At 37.8% G+C, this 12,192-nt stretch overlaps 1 protein-coding gene across 3 annotated transcripts in view; it reads right to left on the reverse strand.

The window, feature by feature from the left end:
- Positions 1-12,192, reverse strand: part of Cntnap5 (contactin associated protein family member 5) — a 791,405-nt gene that overhangs the window by 360,228 nt on the left and 418,985 nt on the right. For all 3 annotated transcript variants that reach the window (XM_076865870.2, XM_076865869.2, XM_076865868.2), the window contains exon 8: positions 7,816-8,080. In XM_076865870.2, coding sequence (XP_076721985.1) covers positions 7,816-8,080 — 265 coding nt within the window. The remainder of the gene's footprint in view (positions 1-7,815; positions 8,081-12,192) is intronic.

Raw genomic sequence — 12,192 nt, forward strand, 5'->3', positions numbered from 1 at the left:
GCTTCTTTCTGGTTTAGATAAAGAGCAAGATTATTAATGCCCCACCCATTTTGTGAGCTATGAGATACAGCAAATGAAACTCAAACTTGATAGTTTGTTCCTTTTGTAGTCAAGTCAAAACCCATGTCCTCTCCATGTTATTTCCCAATAACCCTACACAAATTCCTTACTCCAGCTAGTCCAGTGAATTACTTATGCTTCAAGTCAATACACTTAACCAATCAGTACTTCTACTACAGCCTCTGCTCCATATACATGCTACCCTGCCAGTTTCCACACTATCAAACCTATCTTCCAATCCTCCAAGGCCAAATGTTTTGTTTTAGTGCACTCTCTCCTAAACTGTATGGGTGGGGAACATATGCATCCTAACTTTCTATCTCCATCACTTATCATAACACAGGGCATATTAAAAGTGTGAAATGATTGATTGAATGAATAAATAAGTGAATTAAAAAGACAATAAATCTGGAAATGAATAAAACAGGCTTTCCTTCACTAAACCAGTACTTAACAATTTCTCCTAAATTACCGTACTATCCATTGTCTGATCTACTCATGTACATCATATTATTTACTGCTTTGTATTATTAATTAACATTTTGTCTATGTAAGTTTCCTTTCCCCAATAGGATTACAAGTTCCTGGGGGTCACAGTCTGAGTCATGGTTTGGTGTCTCCCTCAGCATCAACAGAGCAATATCCTGCCCTCTCCAAATGCTCATTGATTGATAGAGCACCAGGACAGCTGAATCTCCATTGCCAAGTGTCGGCCCTCTCATGCACATTGCCCATAAATCACAGGTTAAATCTTTTCTAGTTGTTAAAGCCTGGCTCTTATTTCAGGGTAACCTGGATCTGGAAACCCTTGGTCAGTGTATAAGGGGGAAAACATCTGGAGTTGCCATCCACTGAGTTATGTGATAGATACATTTGTAATCGATCATGGGATTATTCTTTTTCTAGTGTAGAACTGAGTACTCAGCCCCAACATCTCCATGCTAAAAATTAAACTCTCCTCCAAATCGCTATGTCCCTGTCCCCTTCCTAATGGAGCTCAGACTCTAGAGTCCTGCACCAAAATGCTGCTTCCTTCATGCCTGTCCTTCTTTGGTATCTGATTAGCCCTAAACTCTTATGAAGCCTTCCATCTCTGGTTCTCCTCCTGTTTGACTTATCTGATTGGAGCATCCTTTCTCTCAATTATTGTCTGCTCAAATTTTATTCACTCTATAAAACCAAGCCACATGGTCCCTACCTCAAGTAAGTCTTCATTTCTCACCATTTTGTTTCTTCTTTCCTTTGTATACCGGGTATGAATTTTACCTCATTATAAATGCCTCTTTACCATCCCTTTCAACAGTACCTATGGGCTGATGAAGGGAGGTGTCTCCACCTCCAGTTTCCAGCCCAGGACCAGCACAGAGAATATACTTCAAAAAAAAAATGCTGCATTAAAGGAAAGCAAAGCAAATTTTATGAGAGAACTGTGAAAGCGGAAAATAATGAATCAAATGAAAGTGATAGCAAGTTTGAGTAGTTGATTATTCTGCTATCATAGTAATAATCTAGCTCCCTCAGTTCCCTATTGAGTAAGAGAGTAACATGAGTGAGTTAGAAAAGAAAATGTTGCCATGGTTATTGCCCAGGATGGAAAAAAAATTGCAGATAATTAAGAGATCACTACTTTGGTAAATATTTCTAATATTCGCTTGATATGAAGCTCAGACAATTGCATTTCTCAGCTTTGCATGAAATGGAATGTCACATCACATATCTGTTTTCTGAAACTCGAACTCTGTGCTCAAGCAGAGAGCTTGTTGTGACATTCACGGCCCTGTGGCTATCTATTTGTCTGCCCTTGCTAATGGGATTTTATCATCAACATTATCTTAGCTAAAACACAGAGGCATTGATGAAAACTTAATTGAAGCAGAGGATGAAGTTCACAGCCTCATCATGTTTACTTGATGTGCAGATGGTGGCTAGTTACAAATGGCTTATATGAAAAAGGGCAATATTTGGGGAACAGCTCTTAATTGCAGGGCTGTAGCCTGTAACCATCTGGCTGCCAGTATTAATCAGGGTGAGCACTTCCATTCTGCAAGATAGAGCTCTGTAGGCTATTTTCCCACCTTTTGGAGTTCCACTGGCCTATATTTAATTAATACTTCCCCCAAGTTTATCTCATTCCGATGTTTGACACATTCTGTAGCATATTCTGTTCTAACATGAATGTTAAAAAGCACTACTCTTTTTTTACCTCTGAAAATTATAACTTTCAAAAATGTTTGGGAGGTCAACTCAACTGGTTTATTCATCCATTCACTCATACTACAGTAAGTCTTTACCAATGACATGATTAGGCAAGGTGTTGGACTAGGCCTTGGAGTAATAATGATGGGTAAGACAAACAGTGTTCTTTTTCCCATGGCCTTTACATTCCCGTGGTGAGATCACATTAAACCACTAATTATATGACATGTAATTAGTATATCTGGTTTTAAATTGAATTGTGTCTTGGAATATTCATATGGTAAAGTCCTTAAAGTATGGTTATGTAGAGAGATAAGACATTTTACGTATTAATGTAAAATGGTATATATAGAAGAGGATATTAGGACACACCCATGCAAAAAAGAAGACAATGTGGAAACACAGGGAGAAGATAACCATCTATAAGCCAAGACAGAGACCTCAGGAAAAAAAAAAATCAACCCTGCAAACACCTTGACCTTGGACTTGTAGCCTATAGAACTGTGAGAAAATAAATTCCTATTTAAGTTACTTAGTTTATATTTTGTTATGTAAGACCTAGAAAACCACACACACATGTGCATACAGACACACACACACACACACACAGTCTGGACTAAAGCTACAAAGAACAATTGGAAACCTTGAAAAGGGCCACCTGGCCTTCTTTTTTTTTTTTTTTTTTTTTTTTTTTTTTTTAATTGATTTTTATTGTAGGTTGTTCAAAACATTACATAGTTTTTGATATATCATAATTCACACTTTGATTCAAGTGGGATATGAACTCCCATTTTTACCCCATATACAGATTGCAGAATCACATCAGTTGCACATTGATTTACATATTACCACCTGGCCTTCTTTGGAAAGGTTTCTTTAGAAAATATCAATTGAGATAAAATCTACAAGACAGGATGGTGTTGGCCATAGCTCAGGATAACTTAATTCAAATAAGCTCAATGTTAAATGGACATCAAATAATATTCCTTAAGGCTGATCCAAGTTATGTCACTAGAATCTCATAATAGAGAAAGGAAGACACTCACAACTGTCTAGCAAGTATTGAAAATCAATGACCGACAGAATGGATGGCTTAACTGATATTTTTAATGCCTTCTGTCCAACTAGTACCATTCATGGGACTACAGAAATACTGAACAATTATTAGGTGTTTGAGGAAATACAACAAGCACCGTAGCTTTCTCCTAGGAATGGGTTGAACTGAAATGGGCTCCAATAGGGCATTTGCTTCAACTAAAAAGCCTTTGTCATGGCATCCGTGTATGGCTCTTTGCTAGCCATGGTTCCCATTTTTCAGAGATTCTGTTCCAACCCAGGTGATGGGCTTTCACCTTCTATCTTTTTATCTTTATCATCAGTTGGTGGTGCCCAGTTGTCAGGCTGAGAACTCTCAGTTTGGAGTTTTCTTCCTGTTTCTTCTGGAGTTCATTCAATTTATGCTGAGACTAAAGTGCCCATTCATCTTTTAATTCTGAAAGTTCTAGTGTGCATATACTACTTTACCGACCCACGCACACATGCACAAAGTATTCAAGTGTGATTTAAAGAAAGTGTTATGGTTCTGATCTTCAATAGTCCTCCCAAGGCCCACGTATTAAAGACTTGGTCCCCAGTTGATGGGTCCAGTAGTAGAAAGAGGTAGGACTTTTAGAAGATGGGATCTAGTTGAGTGAAGTTAAATCACTGGTGGGGGACATGCCATCAAAGGCACTATGGGGACTGATCCTTTCTTCTCTTTGCTTCCCTCTCACCAGGAGGTGAGTAGCTTTAATCCACCACAGGGTGCCCTCCATGTTGCATTGCCTCAGCACAGATGCAAAGCAATGATCCAAGTGACCATATACTGAAGCCTCTGAAATTGTGAGCCAAAATAAGTCTTTGCTACTTTAATATCTTATGTATTTTTGTCACAGGGACAGAAAACTGGCTAACCTAGGAGTGTATTTAAAAAAAAAAAAAAAAAAACTTTGGAGTGTTGGTGCACGCCTATTATCTCAATGGCCCAAGAGGCTGTGGCAGGAGGATTCCAAGTTCAAAGCCAGCCTAGGAAATTTAATGAGACCCTGTCTTTCTCAAATAATAATAATAATAACAACAACAACTAGAGGGCTAGGATGTACCTCAGGGGTAGAGTTTCCTTGGACTCTACCTCTAGCATCACAAAACAAACAAACACTCAGATTTGTATTCTAATTTTCCACTGGTCAGTGAAAGTCATGTGACTAACCTCTATGGGATTCACAAGCATATCAGTTACACAAATCATGGCATCAAAGTGGCAAAATGTACCAGAATTTAAAGAATTGAAAAGAATTATTTCTGGTAAGGGGTTTGGCCCTGAGTGTTCCCAATCAATGGGAATATCCAGGCATTTTTGTTTATTCCATTTTCAAAAGAGGATCTTTGGTTTGATGAGTTTTTTAAAAATGATAAAGCAGAGAGTGGACTTGTAGCTTTCTTTTGAGAATTTGTTGAAAGGGTTAGAATAGGTTCCATGATTCTATGTCTGCCCTCCATTTAAAACAGGAGGCACCTGAAGTTTCACAGAGCAATACTGATGCCTACCTTGTACCTGAGAAGTGCCCAGGGGAGCTGGAGCCTGGACCAGTAAAACCCATCATTGGCTTCTTTGCTCAGACTCTCTTCAGTGGGGAGGTAACATTTTGTGAAGCACTACCATTTAAAAACTATCTTTGGACTGATACTCCATACTTCTTTATTTCCTATTCTTGCTGCCTTGCATTCTCTCAGCAGAAAAAATAGAAACAAAAAATGTCAAATCACTTTCCAAATAATTATAGCAGTGCTAATTTTCTTTTTACATTATTTAACATTTTACATGACATTCAAAACATTTTTCCTCAGTCTTCCTAAGAAAATGAACCAGGTGGTCTCTTACCTTTATAAATGCCCTGTTTTCTTAGTGATTCAGATTGACATGGTCATCACCAATCTCAATTCTAAGCATTTTTTCTAAGATTCTTTGAAATGGCAGCCATTTTCCTCATTAAAAAATGGACTATGGTAGGTATTGCTCAGGGAACAGATGAGAATTTTGACAGATCCTCAGGATCCTATGACCATTGTGAAGGTGGTCACCACTGTACATGGTATTTCACGATGAGCAGCAAAGAACAGGAAGTTCAAAGTGTGTTAAAGCAGGAAGCTGAAATATTATTTCATTCATTTAAGACTTGCCTAAACAAATTTTCTGATTCCTAAGAGCTAGAGTCACTGTGGTTCAAGTTCCTTGAAGATATTATCTATTTCCATGCAGTGTCTGAATTTCCATATGGGCCAAAGAGCACTGGGGTGTTTAGCATTGGAAATGCTGTGGAATCAGGGCAAAGTCCTTGGAAGCAGATAAACCTTTGAGAGAGACTTCAGCCTCTAGTGCCTTAGTTCTCATTTCAGATGATAATCCTACTGCAGAATACATACTAAGAGCTAAAACATATCTTAAAAAAACCACGTAAAATATATAATACTCAGTGAATATTTGTGCTTACTGGTACTTAGATATGTATAATTTGTTTTGTATTACACCAAAAACTTACTTAAAGTATACTAGAAGTCTATAAAGACAATGGCTTCCCCATTGTTATGTGAATCCCACTTAACTCAAGAAAAATGCTTGTGAAAGAAACAATGATGGATCCTAAATAGCCCATTCTTCTTTGTAGACTACTGCATATTTGTCTGCAGACCCTTTACCTAAAGCAGGGTCTCTTTTTATATGAGTTATTTAAGCAACAAACAATATAAACAATGAATATATATAGCAACAGGATACAGAGGAAAATCATGTAATGGAAATCCAAAGGAAAGACCTTAGGTTATCAGTTATCTCGATCCCTTTAACTTACCTCTGATTCTGTTTTATTCTATGTGTGTTGGTCGAATAACTATGATCATGTCAGTTTCATTACGTCCCCGCCCCCAACAGACCCCCATGTCACAGTCCTATAGGATAAGTACCTAACCAGCAGGAAGCCTGCAATGGATGTTGTTTCTACCCTCACATCACTTACAACGAAATGAGGTCCTTGACCTTCTTGCTAAACACATATGTAAGACTTTCAAGAAAGGAGACAACAAAAATAGAAAATGAAGAAAAATACAAAGAAGGGAATTTTTCATCTTACCAAGTACCATCACCTAAAACAACTAAATTCAGATGCCTTCCATTTTAAAGATGTATGGATATATTTATTTTGCAAGTCTCCGTATCATCCACAATACAAGAAACCCAAATATACTGCTTCTCCAAAGCATGTACACTGTACGTAGCTCAAAGTGAAGGTTTCAGATATCCATGTGCTGACCTATCCATAGAAATTAACTTCCAACAGATCCAGGATGTTAGAAACATCAGACCTAGTCAAAAGTAAAGCTTTTAATATTGGATTTCATAATAAAATATGGTGCTGTATTACATTTTACATGACAACCATATATCAAGTGTAGCCCTGTTGGTCTTCACAGACTATTGGACAATAGGCCATCATATTTTCACTGCTTATGTGGGATTTTCATAGCATAAAGCCAATAAGATCTCAAATACTTTCAAAAGAAGTTCCTTCAGAAATATATATATATATATTTTTTTTTTTTTTTCTTTTTCTTGGCTGTCTCCCTGCTTCCCAAGTAGGCAAATGCCAAAAAACACAAACTCTTGAGCCATTTGAAAGACAAGTTAAGAAATTCAATGCAAAATTTCCAAAATACAGGAAGTTCTCCTTAGGGACAGAATTATGCAAGAGTTTTCTGAGACAGATGTCAGGAACTCAAACAGCACATTTTGAAATTTCCTTTCACTTATTTCAATATTTGAAAGACAGGTCTAAAATAACTGATGATTTTTCCTTTTTTTGTAGTTGGATAAGGTGGCAGTTCTACCCAGCCTCTTTCTCAGTCATAAATGCATGTTAATGGACTGACATGTGCTTAATAATACAGGCTGCACCTGGATTCTTTAGAGCCAAGAGCCGCCAGAGCCTGTACTATATTAAAACTGCATTTTTGACCTGAGGCCTACAAGTCTCTGTACTCAAACATTTCACCGATTAGAGAGAAACAGCCCAGTGCCAGCTCACATTTTTCTTCTCCAAATAAAGAGGACGGAGATTTGACTTTTATAACTCTGAACATAAAAAAAAATATTATAATTCTCAGTGATTAACTCACTCCCATTACTGGAAATCTAATAAATTTTATAAAACGCCTCTGACTGCACAAATTCTCTCTTAACTTTAATGACACTATGGAATGAGGCCCCTTCTCATGATTGGTCTTGACTTAGTATTGGACGCAAAGGAAATTTGTTAAGATTCTCAACATTGCTAAGTGAGATATATTCTATTATGTAATGACCATCACAGTCTTCTGAAGTAAATTTTTTTTTTCCAATGCTCAAGTGATGAAGCACTTCTAAGTTGATCCCTCATGATTCACTAGCTGAACAAGGTACCATCCAAAAAAATTTTAAAAAAGGAGGAGGAGGAGAAGAATTTCTGCTAGAAGGATATCAGACAGTACCTGTAAAGATTTCAGCTACATGTTCTGTCATTTTCTGAATCACCAGTCTCAGGATTCCGGCCTCCAGGCTGAGCAGCAGGGTCCCCGAGCCTTCAGACATCTCTGTGGACAGAAGCAGACCATCCTTGTTCCATGTTCGAAACTGGAAACTCACTGAGAGCCCATCAATTTGGGGGGTGCCGGGCAGCAGCAAATAACTGCTGCTGGAGTTGACAAATGTGATGGGAACAATTTGTGGTTCGGAGCAGGAAAAAGTGACATTGCCCTGGAAAACAATAAAAATCAAACATATAAAAGCCATTTTTTATTCTGCAATCTGACAGCTGATATAAACAACCACCTGGAGCTGACCTTAATTTCAGGATCATTCCACATTCAGCTGCAAGATCTTAAAGGAAAAAAATATGTCAGCTTTGCTCAGATATACTCGCAAGATTGTTTTCTGCTCCTGTTTTAAGGATCACAGTGCTATCTGCAAAGAGGGCCGTCTGAGTCTCCAGGAAGATAAGGGGATGGAAACATCAACATTTTCTAGGGAACCAAAGATATAAAAATAATTACTTTCACTCATGGAATAAATCCATATGGCAAGCCAGCTATGTACCAAGCTCTGGGATGGCTTTTATAGAGATACACGTGGAAAAAACTTTGTGTAAAACGTGGGTTGTGCTTAAAGAGAGATAGATACCAGCTCCCAAGGGATCCTGGTAGAAGAAATAACTAGACCAGAAAAGTTATCACAGAGAAAGAATGCTTGCATCAAAGGAGGTAGGAAAAGAGAGGAGTGAGTGAGGCCTGGTTGACATTTTCTGCAAGAAGCACAGTGTGGGCAAAAGCTTGGGAAAGTTGGCAAAATGATACCCTGGGAATTACAGAGAACTTGGCATTTCTCAGTAGTGAGTAGAGAAGGAAGTTCCAGACAGCTTAAAGGAGGTGAAAGGAGAATTAAGGCAGAGTTTAAAAGCCCTTTTGTGCTTGCCCAAACTTTTTACTCCAACTTAGATGACATTGGTCATGTTTTTAATTTACTAATAGTATTTGCAATAGCATAAGATAGAAAGTGAATGAATATTGTATATAGAACAGAACCAGAAAGAATAAGATTATTCTCTGTGTAATAAGGGGGCAGTGTCTCCAAGTTTATATGAGAATGACTAGACTGTTTCTACATTATAAAGTTATAAGAAATTAAAAACACAAATCTGTGTGCTCAACTGCGCAATAGGCTGTAGTGACTTCTAATAGATAGGTTAAGGAGAAAGCTCGCATAACACCTTATATTGTGATTAAGTGTTATGAGAGCCATTTGGAATTTTTATCACAAACTTCAGAACTGACCACATCCTACTTTTCAACCCTGCCATTTCTCTCATTTAGCCTCCAAACACTAATCTGCACAACAATACTGTGAGCTGCATCAGGTAAAATCATGGAAATACCCATATACACATCACATTCCTTGTAAATGTTTCTTTTCATGGCCACTGAGCAGTTGCCTTTGCAAGATGCTCTGATTTGTCCTTTTCTAGCCTGCTCCCATAGCCAGCACCACTTCATGCAAAAGAGAGAGAGAGAGAGAGAGAGAGAGAGAGAGAGATTGATTCTCCATAGGAACACCCTAACTTGAATTACTGCCTGAATTTAATTTCCACTGAGGTGGCCAAAGGGCAGAATTAGCTAGAACAGCTGTCAATCTTACAGCAAGTTAATGGATCAAATCCAATAACTTCTTTCCCAGAAAAGCATCCCTAGGTCTCAGCCATGTTTGTTCAAGATACACTTGTATGCCTGAAAAATACTCATCCCCAAACAAACTTTTTTCACACACAAGTTCATTTTTAAGAAGCCAATCATCAATAACACTGCTATGAATATATTCTTGCATGAAGCATTTGCTGTAGTTCTTTATATGTTTTCTTCTCTTTACATTAGATTCCCATAAGTGAATTAATGAGTCAAAGGATAATACTTTGGGTATTCATCAAAAAAAAAAAAAAAAATGCCCACACATTAGACTGCACCACCATTTCAAATAGTAGGCTTAGAGTTTCCAAACATAGCCAGTGAATTTTGCACAGTGATGTGATCATCTATTCAAGTACTGATTTAAAGAATATACAAAATCCCAGCTGTTTGGTAGGTTGAGGCAGGAGGATTGCAAGGTTGAGATCAGCTTGGTCAACTTAGCCATACCCTGTCTCAAAATAAAAGAATACAAAATGGTGGGGATCTAGCTCAGTGATAGAGTACACGTTGATTCAATCCCTAGCACCGCAAAAATAAATAAATAAACACACACATAAAAAAACTAAATAAATAAATGACACACAAACTAGGATTAGAGACAATAAGCAACTGAACAAAATCCCTTTGTCTTGTTAGACAATGGGAGGGAAGCATGTATTTTTCAAACTGTGAAGACTTCGCATCTAGCTTCCATCATGGTGCATCCTTCTGTGCTCTTGGTGCCACCATGGAACTAGAGACTTGTGAGTGTTATCTCATCACTATTTCATTTGCGTTTTTGGATTTGTGGTAAATTTCCTTTAAAGAATGAAAACATTCCCACTGATGATGAACTAATTTTGGCAAGGTTATCTTTAAAAGCCAAAATCATGAAAACTTTACAGAGAAGGTAGGGGATAGTTGTAACTTTTCTTTCCTTTTGCTTTCCCTGAGGTCAGTATCACCTCCTGTAACAAACAAAGTTGCCAGAATACAACTGTACCCCAAATTTGAATCTGTGTAAAAAGAATAATGGGTAGGAAATTGTAAAGAAAATGAAGGCAAGGATCATTGAAGTTGTTAAAATCTCCACTTGAAGTTATTGATTTAAAACTTTAAGTTGAACCCAACTCAAGTCTTATTCTGAGCGCCTTCATCAAGACAGCCATGGAAGGCTGGTGTCAGGACAGTAGAAAACTGGAAGAACTGAGACTCTTTCATTATTTGATCAGTTCACTAATGAGGACGTGACAGCTCCCTTTCCTATCTCCCTCCATCCTATTTTTAATGGCCTCAACTGCTTGAGAACTATAGGGCAGGGTTAGCTCCAAATATAAAATCTCCCTGGATTAGACCCTTAGAACAAGAACTTCAAATAACTGCTTTCAGGAATTCTTACTGCGGTAGATAAAGCCCTGAGTAGTAATCAACAATTTGCTCAACAAGGTAAAGGAAAACTTTGAAATCCCCTGGGTATTTTCTCTGTCTTTGACTGGTTTCCCTGGCTTCCTGTAGTTAACTCTCTTCTCTACCTTCCCTCAGTTCTTTTTATACTTTCCTCGGTTTCCATGCAGCTGGTGAAGCTGTCTTTGTTTTTAAGAGTGTGCCCTTGTTCTGTTCTCCATGGGCAAAACCAAGGGCAAGAAGGTATGAGTGAATGGGAAATTCCCTCTACCCCAAATCTGACCCGTTGAATGTGTTTCTAGCTCAGCTTCCCATCACAGGGCTACTACATGACAATTCTGCTTCTAAGCCCATTTCATTGCGCTTGATGCCAGGGCATGAAAAGTGCCACACAGTACTGAGAAGTATCAATAATCAGCACCATACACTCCAGTGGGGAGAAAGAAGAAAGTGTTAGTTAGCCACCTGTAGAAGTGCTACTTTTGAAATCAACTTTGGCTATTTGATAATTTTCAATAGTGCCATTTCTGATAACAGAATCTTTCTCAAGGTAATATTTGAGAATTTGACAACATTCACCAGGTTCTGATTGAATGAGGGTCTTCAGCATCCACCAATCATTTAGAAGTGCCAGGAAAGGAAACAATTTGCTTTAGAATTGTGTCAAAATAGACATGGCAAATGGTCAGCAGACTGCATTTTAACTGATCTACCTCTTTCATCTATTTCTTCAAATTTCATTCCTTTCATTCCCAAGAAGGGAGTTCCATTTCTTGGAGTCCCTTCATCCCAACATACACTTAAATCATTCAAGATTTCAAAATCCATTTAAGATTTTTTTAAGCATTGTAAAATGATATGCTAAGCATAGGAATTTAGATGTTGTATGCAAGACTCTTTATCTTTTTTTGTTCTATAGTTATTAAATGTACACTATAGCTGTAATTGGTATGAAGTGTGACATGGAAAGGAAAGGTACCTTGTGCTCTCCAAGGTAAAGTCACTAGTGCTGGCCTCATGGAAGAGATTAAGAAAAATTCAATAAACTGGCATGGATCTTTTTCCCTCTCCATCTTTTATAAGACCTACAGGGGTTTTCTATCCAAAAGAAAGTTACTCTAAATTGGAAGAACTAAGTCTTTAGTGTATGATGTTTCTTTCTTGACAACATTCACCAGGTTCTGGTTGAATGAGGGTCTTCAGCATCTGACTGAAGTTGCTGGTCTAGACTATAATGAGGACTCCCGG

This window comes from Callospermophilus lateralis, chromosome 9 (genome assembly GCF_048772815.1).
Source record: "Callospermophilus lateralis isolate mCalLat2 chromosome 9, mCalLat2.hap1, whole genome shotgun sequence".
NCBI classification, from domain to species: domain Eukaryota; kingdom Metazoa; phylum Chordata; class Mammalia; order Rodentia; family Sciuridae; genus Callospermophilus; species Callospermophilus lateralis.